We start from the raw sequence: 17,527 nt of genomic DNA on the forward strand, positions 1-17,527 counted from the left end.
TTGTGTTTCAATAAATAAAAATGATAATATTAACATTTGTGCTGAATAAAAACAGAGTTTTACGGAGATGCTTTTCTGCTTTAAGACGTTTTATGAAGTAAGTGCAAACCTGAAGGCACTTTTCATGTTTAAACCAAAACCATGGAGTGTCCAGAGATTTGCTCTGTGATCAGAAAGAGGTAAAAAAAAAAAAAAGGTAAATGGCCTATATTTGTATAGCGCTTTTCTAGTCCCTAAGGACCCCAAAGCGCTTTACACAACCTGTCATCCACCCATTCACACACACATTCACATGGCAAGAGGTCATCGAAGTGAGCCACTCAGGATTTATTTGAAGGTATTTTGGTTTGTTTTACAGTAGAAATGACTACGTGAATGCCCGCCTAAGGTGAAAGACCCGCCACAGGTGGAAAAACCTGTGTTAATCTTTTTCACTCTTTTTATTTTGTGGGTTCCCACAGTGACTGAGACTGGTTCACTCCCACCATCACGGCTGCCCAGGGAGAACTCCTCATAGATAAATCATGTCCTCTGCTTGTCGTGGTCCTGGCTCTTTTAACCAGTGTTTTATATTCGTGGGCTTCTGTTTAAATGAATGTCTGTTTGTTTGTGGTCTTGATTTTCACCTTTGTGTATTCCCTCTATGTTTCCTGCCATGCTTAGGTTAGTCTGCACTTCCCTGTTAATTATTGCTCCTCACTTTACCGTCTTTAGTTTTATTTCCTCGCTGTGGCGATTGTCCACACCGGTGTTAACGTGTTAGCCCAATCAGCCTTTTTATATTCAGAGCTCCATCTCTCGCCTTGCTCTTTGTGATGTCTGTTATTATTTCCCAGCAGTTTTTATCTCCAGTGTGTCTTCGGTTTATATCTGTGGACGCTTTCTTCGCCTAAATAAAGGTTTCGGGTCCACATTCCTGCACACATGACACTGGTCTGGTTACCCAATCAAACCTTCACTTTGGAGCCAGTATTGCTTAGCAAAATAAAGAGGTGTAGCCAGTGGCACCAGAGCTGCTAAACTCATCACACCCAGAAAGTTCAGGAGAAAACGGACCTCGTTACCGATGCCATTAATCTGGACTGCTGCTCGGCTGTGTCTGCATGCAGTCTGTGTTGCGCTTACATTTATCCGGGGCCTAAGTAACCCTTCCCCACCGGGGAAAGCAGAGGATTCATTGAGAAGGACTCAGTAGTGATGATGTCTTAACATAATCACGCAGAGTGGGTGTCCCAGGCCTCCTGACCGTTTCTATCTCCAGGCAGATTTCACACAGACTGCGTGGGCCTTTTCTATTCTGATGTTTCGTGGTTCGTGGACCCTTATTGTCCTTCTCTGCCTCCTCCGTCGGTCACACATCATTACCTATCCCATTCAGGCAGACCGGGTCATCGCATTATGTTCAGGCAATCATCCTCTGAGTTTAGACGAGCTTTATGGCTGTGAAATGTGCTCAGTTATTCTTGGCCCTCGATTATATTATTACACTGAAAATATCCTCTATTATTTCCAGCAAACTGGATTTTTCGAAGGTACTTCTAATTTATAACCCATTTATGAAACTCACATCTGTGATTTCACAAGGCTTAAGTGAAGTTTTACATCAACTATATTCAGTAATTACAAAATTTATCACATTAGTGTTGATTAATCATTCAATTAAAAACAGACCTGGACTTTTCTCTTAATTTAGCTTCTTTCTCTGCATTATTTAAAGCTTTGGCAGCTCTACCGGTCAGTGAAGCAGTAACAGATGATGAGTCATCATCATAAAAACAGGTGCATGAGGGCGAGGCACACTTCTTTCAGTTGTGTACGATGCGTCAGGACCGTCAGGTTAATGTAACGGCAGTGCATGTGTTACAGCATGTCAGAGGACTGTAATCAATGATGGCAGTCAAATTATCCAACCATCGTTAAAAATTTAAATATTTGTTGTGAAAGGGCTTCTCATTCTCTGTCTGAAGCAAACTCCTCCCACTTCAAACCAACCTTCTTCTGATTGGCTGTACCTCATGACTTTATACAGATCCAAAGGTAGAAAAGGAGCTACTGGAGCTCAGCAGGTCATCTACTGAAGGTGAGTTGTTCCATCCCTGACTGCTTCAGTCTGCATGCCAAAGTACCCTTGGGCAAGAAGGAACCCAGAGCTGCTCTCAGAGCGTGAATGTGTAAATGAGGCAAGTTGTACAAAGTGCTGTAGAAAAGTGCTCCAAACAGAGCTTCATCGTCAGAGACCAACGCATGAGTTTACAAACTGATTGTTTGTCTGACATGTCTAATTTCTGTCAAAGACATCTGAACACACTTTCTTTTGTGTATGAGTGCATTTTTCAGAGTTGCCGGTGGACAAAAGCAGCAGACGTACCTGAAACATGGGCAGCTAATCAGAGGTCTGCTGCCAGAATCACAGCAACAGGCCAAACTACTGTTACTATGGTTACAGGCAGGCTCATCTGCAGGAGGTTTGGGTTTCTAACAGAGAACATACCAAGTCTCCGGGTGGTCCAGCACGTACTGTAGGAGCCAATTGGCTTAAAATTGTTTCAAAGCTGGATAGTCTATGTCTGCATGGAGGCGACGGAGTCACAGCCAGACTGTGGGTTTGGACAGTCAGCAAATTTTGATCTCAGAGGCCGTTTGTCTCTTTGTGTGCCTAAAATTGATCAAGCTTTATTGAACCTGAGCATGAGTAACCGCCTTGAACTAAAACCAATTTCTGTGCAAGTTGTCAATCTTTCCAAACAGCTTTCACGCCTGTCCGGTTTCAGAGCATGAATTACAAAGTCAAGCATTGGTCCCCGTCCTGGTGTTTCTGCAAAGAGAGCTCCTGCCAGTCATCTGTCAGTCCAATCGCTGAACCTGATGTGAAAGCACTGATGCTGCATCGCATATGAGCCGAGGAAAATGAGCACAGGCAGCACTGCGACGCAGTTGGCTAAAAATTTTGCTCGAAGCCTAAAAGAATGGCGTTAGTGGACGGCACGCAGCCTTGGGGTGACGTGTTCAGGATACATGATGAGACCAGTTGTTGTTGAGGAACAGTTTGGATTTCAAAGCTTTAAAAACAGTGTTGAAGTGGATGACTGCCATTGTGCTGATTAAAGGTGCGCCATTTGGAAAGATGTGAATAGATGTGTGAACACACACGAGGAGGATTTTTAAGGAAGGGTGTTTCTGCATGATCGAGACAAATGAACCTGTGTGTGTGTGTGTGTGTGTCTGAATGATTGCAGTGATCATGATGGTGATTGCTTCTCTTGTGTGTTCTGCAGTTCGTCTGATTCAGGTGGTGTTTTTTTCTCCTGTGGAATCTTAAATTGTTCCTGATTTTCGTGGTTTTTGTCTGTTTTGTGAGAAAAATTTGTCTCAAAGTTCTCCACTGGGTTTGATTATAAACAGTATTCAGTCAGACACCTTCAAACTTTTTCGATTTTCTGAAACTGAAATTCTGTGTAGCAAACTGTGATGACTGAAACAATGTATTTCTCTGCTCTGCAGCTCTGCAGCTGAAACACTTGACAGAGTTACTTGACATTTCCAATCACGATGTTAGCGACACTCAGAAAGCTTGGAGGAGCTTAATTTATCTGTGCAAACAATCCACTGAACTCTGTGCCGCTATCACCCATCATCACAGCCAGAAATATCCTGATGATGCATCGCTGTAAATGTCAGGTGCAGTCAGGTCGTCACCGCGCTTCTTTTATTTCAGTGCTTCAGGTTTCTGATCACAGACAATAGAAACGGATTATTATAAATATATATTAGTGCTTTCATTCTGGGCCCTGCGACAGACTGGTGTTTTTTTATTTGTAGCAGAAACACTCACCAGTCTCAGCAGTTGAAATAAGTGGGCTGAAATAAATGCAAAACAAGCTTAAAATCTGATAAAACATCAACAATGTGAAGGTCTCCATCCATTTGTGAGGCTCCAGCACAGAGCAACATGGATTCTCGGGAACAGCAGTGATGAAATTACATAAATGACAAGTGTTACTGACAAACTGCGAGAAGCTCATCAGTGGAACATGCTGGAGTTTCTGGCTTCTCGTTCATTAAAACAGATGCTTTGGTCTTTACAATCCTAAACCAACCACAGATTTGTATAAGACTAAGGTTGTCCTTCTAACATTTCTAACCATCTATCAATACATACTTCCACCCATCTGTATATCCATCCTCTGGCCACTTACTTCACTTCTTCTCAGGGGACTCTGAGATGTTCCCAAGCCAGTTCCGGTCATGTCCAAAACACCTCACCTAGGAGGTGATACCAGTATCAGCTCCGAGCTCCTTCCAAATGAGCAAAGTGCTCATCTTACATCTGCTGCTTGTATCTGTGATCTCATTCTTTATATATCTCACTTTATATTGTAAGGCAGACCCTACAATAATACATACAAGAGAAAAACAAAAACAATCGCATGACCCCCTATGAGCAAGCACTTTGGCGACAGCGGGAAGGAAAAACTCCCTTTAAACAGGAAGAAACCTCCAGGATGAACCAAGCTCAGGGAGGCCATATGAAGCGATGGGGTGTCATAAAACCAGAATTTTTCCCTTATTAACCGGTTTGAGCCCCTCATGACTATAAAGAAAACAAAAATGTAATAAAGGAAGTTCTTTGCTGTCACACTTGACTGTCTGTCACTTACAATGTTCGTCTGTCTGCATATACAGGAATAGCCCCCAGCTGAGGCTGCCGGAGCTGTCACAAACACTTCACTGCGCTTTCAGCTCTGACAGCCTCGCTTGGAAAGCACATTGTTTTTTCTACCTTTCTGCTGCTTCTCGCCTGCACTCCTTTATGCTTTAAACGTGTTTCATTGGTGAGGTAAAGATAACAGAACCTAATTAGACCCAAACTCCGGTCTCACAACTCAGAAACCAAAACCTGTCGTTCAGAAGTAAAACTCAGCAGCTGCAGCCACACTTAAAAGACCCATCAGAGCAAAGAAAATAATCTCGAGTCCAGCGGAGAGATCGCCGCTATCAGACCCTGACTGAGCAGCACACAGGCAGCTGTTGGTTGGAAATTGGAGGCCATCCTCGCTGTTTACACACTCTTGTGTGTGTGCGTAAACTTGTGGCCATGCTTGGGTGAGCAGAACAGAGAAAACGGGTTTGGATGGACAGGGTGGGGTGTGAGGCTGAAATGGCATTTGAGAGCAGACAATGGAGTCTTTTTCTCACTGTTATAATAAAATAATGTGAAACAGTTTGCTTTTAGAGACAGCGCTCTCAGAGGAGCATGGTATGTTTAGATGATGTTAAAGAAGAATTATTTTTAGGAGCCTGCTGTAAAGGACTAACTCCTGATTAAAATTTGGGCTGAGCAGCAGCTGAAGGTCTTCCAAAGGTTAAATCAGAGGCGCCAAACTTGTTTTGGTTCATGGATGACATACAGCCTCTTACGACAACATGGTGACCAGACATATACCAAAGAATATCAGCAAAGTTTCAACCTATGCTTTATATATTACAGTAAAGTTTTAACTGTGGGGACCATCGAATACTTTTGGAAGACATTAAAGGTCGTGTGCGTTTCTACTGATTAACCTCATGAGAACACTGTATGAAGACCAAGAAGCTTCTGGACTGAGTATGGAGACACTGAATGGTTCAGAACATGCATTAGAACAGGATTCATCCAATCATCCTATATGTTGAAATGTGCTCTTCTGGAATGCTGACCGGATAATCAAGAAGGCCCGAAGGACCAACAAATCAATGGAAATGTAAATAATGAAGATACGGCTCCCACTAGGGAGGCAAATGCCGCTTGACCGATTGAGTGTATATCCGCCGTTGTTGCCAGCGATGGTCACTACTAAGATCTCAGTCATTAAGCTCTTTAAAAACTCATTAAAAACAGTTTCTTTATTTTTAAAGGAAAGTTGTTGAGTAGATTTCGGTGAACTCTGATTAAAATAAACATCTCACAGGCTGACATGGAGGAAAACCTAAAAGTAATGAAAATGAACGAGCTGAAAGCCCAAATAAGGTTTCTGACAAGCGATAATCATTTCAGGTATCTCAGTTGAGATGATCAGTGTCTATTGGTTGCACAGCCGCTAATGCACCGCGAGCGTCATCATCGTGGAAATTTGTCAAAGCCAGGGCACCGTGTCTCTGGAGGAAGTTCAGTTTGGAGATGAAATCAATGATTCACATGCTCTCACGTCTCCCTTCTTCTTCTTCTCTGAAATTCCCCGTGGATGTGGCCAGGACTTCCTGCTCCCTCCATCTTTAATTTTCATCTCTCTGACAGAGAGCTCAGAGTCCCGCTGGATGTCTCACCCAGAAATAAATTTAGCTTGTTTCCTGACGCTGTGTCCTCAGATGAACATGAACTTTCTAGAGAAGCATTTAAATGATGCATCAAGCCTGGCTGCTGCACTTCAGAGACTGCTCTGCACTCAGCCCCACTCAGATTCTTTGTTCATTTTATTTGTTGATAATATTTTGTAAATGCTCTCTTTAATATTGTGTAAATGTGTGGCACAGAGAACAGAAAAAAAGGTTTTGGTGTGTTTTTATGCTGTGTAGACGAGCTGCGTCACCACACCCTGTGGCGTTTCTGCAGATTTGATTGCATCAGCTGCGGTCAGGTGGTGAGGAGGGGAAATGACTGCGAGCAGGTGGAACTAACAAATCAATCTCTGTCGGCCCACCTCAGTTGACTCGACAGATCCCGTGCACGCTGTCACGTAGCATTTTTGCTTGAGCTTCAGCTCTGAGAGGACCTCAGTGAAGACTTCTGAGAGCTCAGTCCAGCTCTCACTAACAGTCAGCTCCATGCAGCCAATCTGTGGAAGCTCATTTAGTTCAGCCACATGATATGTGATCCCCTATAGCTGTAAAAGGATTTTTTTTATACGTGTGTGTTCATATTTCAAAGGTTTGGCTCTCCAGCTGTCACTCACCAGAGTCAGACCAACTGAGAATATCAAGCTCAGAGCCAAGAATGTGCAAAAACATTATTTATGTGCATTTAGTCTTCACCAGGAGTAAGAGAAACCAGATGTTATGGATGATGGACGTATTTCCCCGCTCATCTGTCACCTCTGAGCTCCTAATTGAGGCTGCTCTGTGCTGATTACCTAGCATACCCAGCTTAACTCAGGTCAAAGTTCACGTGTATCTGATGTCTTTCATCCTTCAAACCCACTGTTCCACAGCTTCTCTGTTTGTCTTTCTCAGTCTCTCTGCTTCAACAGCAGAAAGCCCTTTTTGTACGTCTGCAGAATCGTTGAGGAGCAGCAGAGGAAATTCCTGCCTCTGTCGTCTGTGGATGTCTGTCACCTAAGCACATTTGCTTTCAAAGGACGTCAGCTGTGTTCTTTCCAAACCCTTTACCTTATAACGTACTTGGATGAGACGTTACACTCAATCTGAAGAAGTCACAGCTTAATTAAGCGCGTTTTGAAGAGTGATCAGGAGCCGGGTTACTGTGTGTGATGCCTTCTGTCAGGTGTGTAGTCACAGTCCCAAACAAGACACAGATGCAGGTGTCCTGGTGTGTGTTTGCCTCCCAGCAGCTGGCCTTCATTCTCGCTTCTCATCCTGAAGATGTCCTCCATCCTAAAAACTGATGGACTATTTAACCCTTACTGGTGTTGTCACCTTGATGTCCCCCATCATCATGTGACCACTGAAAACACGTGTTTGTCCAAACTGTGCATTTATTAAATCAGCGAAGATGCTCAGGCGAGAACCAATGTTCCATCAGACAGAACAGAACAACCACTCCACACACTGATTGGGGTTTGGGCGTTAGGGTTAGATAGGCAGGACATCAGCCTTTAGAACTGCAGAGGCCACTTGGATGAGAGCTGAAAGGGCCTGACAAACCTGAAGAAGTGCAGTTTTCTTCATGCTACCTTGACCTGGAACACTGAGAACCTACACAGACGTCCTCTTGGGTTCAGACAGATCTCTCAGCTCAGAGACTAAACAGTATTGAGTGTGGTCCCGTGCTGACCTTGAACAAGTTCAAGACATGAACAAGACATGCTCCTATCAGCACGGTATAAATAACACAGGGTTATCACATATTTCATCCATCTGTTGGATTAGCTGCACTTCACTGTCACTTTTTAAAATAATGGCTTCAAGAGCAGGCTGTCCTCAGGTGTGTGTGTGTGTCCAGGTATGGGTCAGGTGTGTGTCCTAAAGTGCTAATGTGATTGCTGCACCGTCCCTTTTTTATGGCAGCGAGCTCTGTGCCCAGCCCATGAGCATAAACACTGAGAACAGCTGTAAACCTGGTGACAGGTGGATCGTCATATGATTTACACAAACTTTACTCCCACTTTAGAAAAAAACTATGATATAACAACAACAGTGTTGTGCTTGGAAATGTTGAACCTCTTAGTTTAAGTGTCAAAGCGTCAGTTCGCTGAAAGTTTGCTGTGGAAGCTGCAGGTCTGTGTTTAAGGTTCTGACAGTGGAGTTTAAATCCTAAATAAAATCCTTTTCATCGGACGGTGTGGCCTAATTGTTCATTAAGGAGCAGACCACCAGCAGCTGTAGCGAGTGAACATGACTCTAGCTAATGATCAGTAAGTGTGTGCGCTCAGCACTGCTCTAGCTTCTGCAGCTGATCCATTAATTATAAAAGCAAAATGAGCCGAGACTCTCTCACCAAAGCCAATATTTGCACAGCGCCTTTCGTACCTGTCGCCATGTTAGAAGCCAGGTGATACCGCCATAATGAGCGTATCAGTGTCTCATTTAGGGGAAAGGTGTACCTGACAAACTCGACGTGAAGGATTATTGTGAAGCCTCTTGATTATTTCTTGGTAATGGCTTCTGTTGAGAAGTCAGCGTTCCCGTTTGATCTGATTAGTGCACTGGCATCACGGATCAAAGAACAAGCCTCATTTGCACACTATCACTTTGCCTTTGAACCTCGGATGCTGAGAGGGAAATCATTTGGCAGACGGGGACAGGTTCCTGAATTCAGCACAGAGGCTCATGTTTGTATGTTACCGATAATGTGGACAGTACATAAAAGCCAGAGATAAACGTCTCTAAACGTCACTTTCTCCTGTAGAAATTTGAATTTTCTCATGTGGGGAGATGTTGCCCACCCAGCCGTGTCAGTCGCTGTCGTTCATCGTGTTTTCCCACCTCCCCGCCAGGCTGTGAGCTGCGAGAGAGACAGCAAACCTCAGAAGGATTGCTGTGATGCATTACCGATGTCAAACAAGTGTGAGTTTAAAGACTCGCTTTCTGAGATCTCTCAAACCACAGAAGTGGCTCCAGGAGCTTCGATTCATAACTCACGCTGGCTGGACCCGAGACATTTTCTAAAGGTTATACGTGTGTGGGGGCGAAAATGCAATGCCTGCAGTTTTAGCCTGTATTATTTATCATATCATATTCCCCATGTTGGATACTGAATACGCAACATGTCAGTTCTGTATCTATGACCAAAGACGTCTCAGTTATCGCTGGAAGATGAGCTTTGTAAAACAGGCGAGTGTGTTTTTGTGTTTATGCTCCTTATGATGACAGTTTAACCTCAGTAAATGCTGTTTGTTGTGTTTTGGGGAGAAGTGATTTGTGTTCGGGTTTCTGTGTCCGGGTTTTTTCTGTTACAAAGATCGTTCGCCTGCTTTGACCTTCTCGTGTCTCAGGCTCAGCACAGCTCGACCCCAGGAGGTGGAAATGGGGTCTTTCAAACAGGCTGTGTACGAAAGTTGATATAAAAAATCAGAGCACAGCTTTGAGGTGCAGCAGCGATGCTGGAGCCAGGACATGAGCACCTCTGCCATGAATAGCATGAATCCGCCAAACGCTGAAAGCACTTTGATTTAGGCCCCTTTGTTACTAAAAGGGCTTTGACGCAGCGGGGGCAGACTCGGGACCTCTGAGGACCTCTAACCAGGACGTTAGCATCAGATCCCTGTGTGGTCCTGTGGTCTGCACATAGCTAGAAAAGCCTGGAGGCTTTTAGACCTCCTGTGTCGCTGTTTCTTATTACTTTCAGACTGAATTCTCTGTTTTATCTCTTTCTTTGTAAAATCCCATGCGGTTGGTACACCTGTGCAGGTTTCTGATTGGTCATCTGCTGCTGCAGACTTTATTTGTTTTGCTTCTGCTCGATAGGATGCACTCACACTTTGGTTTGTTGCTCTTGATTCGACTATCCTGTGCTACAAAGCCAGACTAGTGTATTACTGAGCTGTGTGAGCTTTCTGCTTCTCAAAGGGTTTCTCTTTTTACCTGGCTAGATCACCGTGGTAACTGGTGCTGAACTGATCACCTGGTTGGCAGCAGGTCATGTTCAGAGGTTCTGTTTAAAGCTAGCTGGAAGCACCACGTCGTCACTGATTCTTGTTTTAAGAGCGTCGAATCATCACCATGAAACATGATCACACATAGTGTCCGTGATTGGAGCAGGGGGCGCTCACAGGGACCACTTAAAGCTGAAGAAGGGTCACGTGACCTGTGAAATGCCCGTTTTACGTGAGCTCGCTCTGGGCCTGATGAAGAGAGCCGTTCACGTTGCCTCTGCCTCCCCTCGACGTGCAGCAGTGTTGTGCAGATGAATGGTTTCACAGAAGACAATTGCACTGCGCTGGTTTCAGTGCTTCTTTCACGCTCATTTATCAAACCCAAATGACAAAATGTCTGCTGCGAACTTTGGTGACAATTCAAGCTGATCAGATAGGTACAGCATAAATGTGTCCGCCTTTCTTTCTGAGTGTGCAGATGCGTCTGGCTCTCAGCTTCTGCTCCATACTGTTCTACCTGCAGGGTGCGGAGGGGAGTTTGTTCCTCGCTGTGACTCCCGAGTCTCTTTTTGTTGTTGTGAGACGCATCCATGCATCCTGAAGCCTCTCCGAGTGCTTATGTAGGTGGAAGCAATCAGTGCAGCAGAGGAAGAGACCTCTGCTTTTAAATACACAGGATATCATCACTGCTGCACCTGGCTGCTTGTTCGGGTTCAGCAGGCTTGGAGATGGAAATAAATCTCATTTGCATCTGAATGTTTTCAGTGACATCCTCTTAGCCAGAGACACCAAACAAGAACAGGTAAATCCATCTTTACTTGAATGGAGCTTTTACCGCTAATGACTAGCTCCAGAGGCTGAACCTAATGAACCGACGCAAGCAGAGAGCAGGGCTGATTTCTTGTTGCTCCCCCGCGTGGTGCAGGCTGATGAAAGAAAGATTGTAATATTGTCTGTAATAAATGCCACATGAGGGGTCACTCTGCAGTTTTAACTCTCTCTCTCGCATAAAATGAGAGCTGACGGCCTCTCTGTACCCTGCCTGACGAGTTCTGACACCTTTGTAAATATCAATAAACATTACAGCAGTGTTTTCCAAGGGTAGCTACGCAGGCAGAGACCACCCTCGCTAACTTCTTTTACTGTAAGGCGCCTGAAATGTGACAGAATCCTCTCAGTTCAGAATCCTAGCAGGCTTTTAGACTTAAACTGACATGGTGTTGTTTTATCTCCCTGCAGCGATAGCATGCCAAAGCGGATGGCCCTGATCTGCTTCCTGTCTCTGGTCATGCTGATGAGCATCTTTGGAAACCTGCTGGTCATGGTGGCCGTCTGCAAGGACAGACAACTCAGGTGGGAACGACCTTCTTCTTAAAAGCGCTTCTGTGTGATTGGCTGATGTGCATGAGAGTAAATCAGCAACAGTCAGAGCAGCACATTTTTTTTCACTGCCTGTTTCTTATTTAAATATTTTCTTTTGATTCCTGGTAATGTTTCAGGGCTCGCAAAATTTCAAAATCCCTGGTAGCCCTTCGGGCAGGGACTCTTCAATTTTTGGAAGCCCAAAATAAATTTAAGTAGCCCGAATAAAAAAGAGAGCAATTTTTTGATTGATGTTTTGTTTCCTGTTTTGTTTCCGTTACAATATTATACATTAAAGTATAATATTGTAAAGGAAACAAAACATTAATCAAAAAATTGTTGAAAAACAAATAAATAATAATAAACAAATAATAAACAAATAAAAATTACAATCATCAACTCAAATACTTGGTTCTAATTGAACAGAAATTTCTATGAACTTGTAAGAACTGTGTAGAACATGAATCAGTCTGTGTCAGATCCTGAATTTGAAATTTCCCCTGAAGTCACGGGTAAGAGGCAAGTGGAACCAAGATCTAGGCCATTTGCTTTTTGAAGTTTGCAAAGACTGCTAAATTGTGCCAGTGGTAGTTCATTCTTTGCAACATAGTACGCTGTTTTAAACTGATTTTCAGGTTTATTTTTTAGTATGTTATTTGCAATTGGTGTTTGTTCTGGGAAAGATATTGCAGACTGAGCAATAATGCATTTCTTGCATTTCTCATGGGTTCTAATGGGGGCCTTTCTTAAAATGACTGGTCCCAGTAACAATGGCGCTTGTCGACTCAGAAATCGAGGGAAAACCAACAACACACCCGGCAGAACATTATGTTATTTAACCGGGTGCATATAAGTGGTCCGCATGTGCGCATTCGCTGTCAAAATAAAAGACACGCACCAGATAAAAAGTTGCAACGCGCGTTTGCGTCCATATAAAAGGCACTGTTTTTGTCCGCTAGAGTGGGATTTTCACGGCACATTCCGCACCACATCTCTGTGCGTTCATCATTTGTTTGAAGCCAGCTCACCTCCTGCAACCACTTTCCCAAGAATACGTGCTTCTTTTGTGGTTCGGACTCCTTCTGACATTTCTTTGGAGGTGGAGGAACATCAAAGTAATTGCTTAAAGGAGCTTCTGCGACATCTTTAAGAGTTCTAAACAAATGTCTGTCCTCCCCCAGAAAATCTTATGTACGCAAACACGTGTTGCAACTTCTTATCTTGTGCGCGTTTTTTATTTTGACAGGGAATGCGCACCTGCGGACCACTTATGTGCACCCCTGGTTATATAGCTTGTCATATTGCAGCCACAGAAATTATTTTGTCCATGAAACCATAAAGCTGCACTTTCTTTTTGCCTTATAGTCTGATTTGTCGTAACTTTTCCGTTTTGTGGTAAGCTTTTCTTTGGCTGTCACTTCTTCACCCTGACCTGCCTTATTTGGCTCAGCAGAACTAAAATATATATCCTGCTGCTTTTACACACGCACTCACATAACGCTCAGCGATTCTCTGCGCGATCAGCCTCTCACATGTTTAAGCTTGCTGCGGGAGATTTCACTTGTCATGTTTGCATAGTAAGCTAACGATTGATAAGATGATGTCAGAGGAATTGGTGCTCAAATGATCGTCACTCATCAATCAGTGCTGTCGCTCTCTATACACAGTTCACGCGATCGCAAAGTGAAAGCAAAAAACAAGCGCAAATTCAAACGCGATTTCAATATGTCACATATTGACAGTGGCTCACCGATGCCAATGACATAATTACCCAGCTACATTTCCGAAAGAATGCAAAAGCATTGACATATATTTTTCCTTCCTATGATAGCCCGACGGGCAGGGCAGAGATAGATTTTGGTAGCCCGACTGGAAAAATCGCTATCCCCGGGACGTCGGGCTAGCGATTTTGCGAGCCCTGTGTTTATTGTTGGATCATTAGCGGATTCAGTTTTTTCTTAGCTGCTTTAGATGTGAATCCCTCCCTGTGTTCCATCCTCATGTGATGAGTCTCCTGTGTTACGTTCACGTCTGTGTTTAGTGATCTCACTTCCTTTATTTTGATAGTGTTCCTTGTGCCTTGCTGCTAGTTTTGCTTCCTCATGTCATCCTGTGATTTGGTTCAGTTGTGTCTCATTCTCCCTGCTGTCTCTTCTTCCTCCAGCTCCCCTCTGTGTTTATTAATGTTTGCTGTCACTCCTTCTCCTTCTTCAGTGTGTGATGTGTATGTGCTATTTTCTCCTTTATGGACTTTGTGTTTGCCTCCACGGTCTGTAACAGCTACAGAATCGTGGCAGAAACTGCTTCATCGTGTGTGTCTGTATTTTCTAAAGTGGTTTCCACCATTGCAGCTCTGATCTTCATGAAGCAAAGGAGAAGGGTGTATGAACAGTGAAGGAATTAGAGGCGGAGTCAGAGGGTCAGGCTGAGGATGGAGGGTCATGTGGGAGCTGCTGTCATCTTAGTGCTTCAGTCCTCCATCTTCACCTCACCCTTCTCTTTAGCTGTGTCCCAAAACGTTGGCTGCATCCTTCGGAGGACCCGGCCTTCGCGGTCTACGTGGGCCGGGTCCTTCAAAGACCGAGAAGGCCGGAAGTGCGAGGCTATGAAATGGGACAGTCTAGCCTTCAGATTTGCGTCACCGCTGTGTCGGTGGAGTTTAATAAACTCGGCCGTCTGCTCCTTGCTATCTAAAATATAACAGGACACTGGCGTAAATTCTCGACCGTCTCACACTTCTGTTTAATCAGTTTTCTGTTTAACGTTAATTCAGGTGTGTGAAAATCCCAGAGGAACCCACTCGATGGATTAATAAAGTTTTATTTAATCCAATAATCTAATAACTTTGATCTCAGCCAAACCGATTTGCTCCAGAACAAATAAAACACCCAAAAAAGGCAAACAATTACATTTTTAAGTTATCTGAGTGACTTATATCATGTTTAACCTGAGTAGCGAAAGAGCGTGGGTCTGAAAACGATGAAGCCGGGAGTCCGCTGCTCTCGCCGGCTGGAGTGACCATTGAACCCCCCGGCTTGCTATCGAGCTGGTGGGTAACAGACGTCTCCGAAAACGTCGGCACACTTTTGCAAATATGTGATGTCTTGATAAACCAAGCATATATTTGTAATTTACACAGCTACTTTCTCGCCTTAAAATATGTTAAAAGTTTATTTTGTGGCCCAGAAAGATTAATAAGAGTAATTTTAAAACTTAGTAGCGGCCGCCATTGTTGTCAGCTGAAATTTGGCTGTGCCGCGCTATGAATTCTGGGATATGGTGGGCCACGAAGGACACATCCGACCCATCCTTCAAATTCGCGGAAATGAAGGACGCATTTGTCGGCCGCATTTGAAGGAGTCGACGAATTGGGACAGCCTTTGTCACCTGGCTGTGACGTAATCGGCCTTCAAATGCGGCCTCTGGAGGATGCGGCCGACGTTTTGGGACACAGCATTTGTCCCTCTCTCTGTCTGACGTCTCTCATCTTTCTTTCTTTGCCCCTCTCATGACCTTTGACTCATGGGATGTAGTGTGTGTGTGTGTGTGTGTGTGTGTGTGTGTGTGTGTGTGCCATGTTGAAGTCAGTGAGTGATGGCATGTCTGCTGTGATGTCTTACGTTGCTGAGATGGGAACATTTATGTCTTTGTTCTTCTGTCCACTGGGATCGCTCAGACAGAAATGCTCAGTGGGGACGTCCCTCTGGTGAATGTGGGCGATAAAGTAAATAGGAACTATTTGCACATCATTTACAGGAATCATGAGTATCCCAGGTAGGAACAGATTAACAGTGGTGAGATCAGTCACTGTGACGGTGGTCGTGCCTGTCGGTCTGTAAAGGCTCACATACAGTTGGTGTGTGATTTGTGTGGTTTTGGGATTATATGTGGGACAAGTGCTTATGCAAACCAAAAACTGTAAACAAAAGATGGACAGTGTCACATCTCCCATTATTTTCTGCAGCCTAACATTAATCAGTCATGTTGGCTTTTTGGAGCCAGAACTGACCATATTTGGAGGATGCTGAGCTCAGTAACATCCAGATAAAATCATTGAATCTCACTGTGCCCCAAAAAGTCTTGGACAATAATGTTAGTACAGTGACCTCACAGCAGCCATGGTATTGGTCACATGATGTTATTAAAAGTGCCTCAAAAGGCTCCAACAGCACAAACCTGGCCCAGAGGTCCAGTTCAGGGACTCCAGCCGCCTGTGTCGCCTCCACCTGTCAATAGAATCTGGGCTGTGTGTTTTGGCAGGTACGCGTTGGCTTCATTTTTCAGACCCGGAGGCTGACACCTGACAGCGAGAGAAGAGAGTCGCTGCGAGACAGACGAACAGTGGCTTACGTTCAAATATTTCTGTCCTGATGGGAGTTTAAAAGAGCTTAACCCTTTAAAGCCGGTCAGAGCGGGCACGCTCTGTTTTGCATAACTATTTTTAAATCCCGGTAGCTCTGCAACCACGTAAGCTAGCGCAATAATTGTTTTTGCATATGAAAGCGGAGGAGTTGTACTTACATCTTATGCCATCAGCTTGTCCTCGGTCACAGTTTCCTTCCACATATAGCTTTGCAAAAACTGCATAAAAAGCACTTGCAGCAACAAAAACATAATATTCCAGAAACACGCTTTGCCGATCCGATCAGCTGTTTGTAACACTTCCTACGTTGGAATAGACGTCAGCGCGAACTATCGCATGTCCGCCATGACCTGCCCGAAACCGGAAGTGACGTCATTTTCGCGGAAATGTAGTTTTTTACCGTCCGGGCCTCAATGAGCCTATACTGGTGTTTTTAAAAGTTATGTTTGACTTTATGACTTTCTGTGTCGTTTCTGGGATGCTTAGGACTCATATTGCACTGCTGGAAATAGTTTATTTTGATGCATATGCTGCTTTTTTGCAAATTTGCATTATAATATTTATTTTTGTTTTTCCTGCAGTATATAAAAATTGGTGTATTTCAAAAATAAAACTATGAAGACACTCAAAATAAATTTCCTGTGGTGGGAAACTATTTTGTGCAACTTTTTTGTATTTACAGTTTTGAGGGATAAGCCTCTTAAATTTCTCTAACTAGAAATATATGTTAAAAAAACAAAAACGATTTTCAATTTTTTTGTAGTTTATTGCACTTTTTTGCAATTTATGTAATTACTATGCACTTAATGCATACATATTATTAAAATCTAGGCTGTAATGGTTGTATTGATGTATAGCAACTTGAAATGCTCCCAAAAATGGCTCCACAGCATGTAAAAATATAATATAAGCTCTGGCGGACTTGGTTCTATGGTAGGTCTTAAAGGGTTAAAGTGAAAGTGAATCATACAGCAGTCATCAGATCTCAACTCAGTTAAACAATGATGAGTGGAATATTAATTAATGAATTAATTTTTATGTAGGGCTGGGCGATATGGCCTAAAATCCATATCGCGGTATAATTCGAAGCACGTGCGGGAACAATATATATTGCATTATATTCTTTTCTTCTGTATAACATATTTTCAACACTACAAGGCACACTTAAAATCCTTTAATTTTCACAAAAATTGTTAGTGTGCCTTATGTATGAATTCTGGTTGTGCTTACTGACGCAGAAATCTGTTAAAAATGTTTTAGTACAACTTTGGTAAGCCACTGCTTGATGGATTGTCAGAGCATTACGGCTGCTGTAGTGAGGAGCTTCGCGGAGTAATCTGGGTCCAAAACTCCGTCTGCTTCAGGTCCCAAAGTCAAACGAACACTGAGAGTTAAAAACGGTCTAAATTCTTTCATCTTTAATAAAATCATCAGCATTGGTGCTTTACCAGGTGTAACAATTAAGTTTAACATCCATGCATCCATGAAAACAGAATTTATTAAATTTAACGGAGTTACAAGTTAACAGGAAGTTAGCTCGCTAGTTTCCACCTAA

At 43.5% G+C, this 17,527-nt stretch overlaps 1 protein-coding gene across 1 annotated transcript in view; it reads left to right on the top strand.

Moving 5' to 3' along the window:
* Window positions 1–17,527, top strand: part of htr4 (5-hydroxytryptamine receptor 4) — a 106,709-nt gene that overhangs the window by 15,190 nt on the left and 73,992 nt on the right. The window contains exon 2 of the mRNA XM_006797645.3: window positions 11,487–11,600. Coding sequence (XP_006797708.2) covers window positions 11,487–11,600 — 114 coding nt within the window. The remainder of the gene's footprint in view (window positions 1–11,486; window positions 11,601–17,527) is intronic.

This window comes from Neolamprologus brichardi, chromosome 2 (assembly GCF_056152115.1).
Source record: "Neolamprologus brichardi isolate AB-2024 chromosome 2, ASM5615211v1, whole genome shotgun sequence".
Lineage (NCBI taxonomy): Eukaryota > Metazoa > Chordata > Actinopteri > Cichliformes > Cichlidae > Neolamprologus > Neolamprologus brichardi.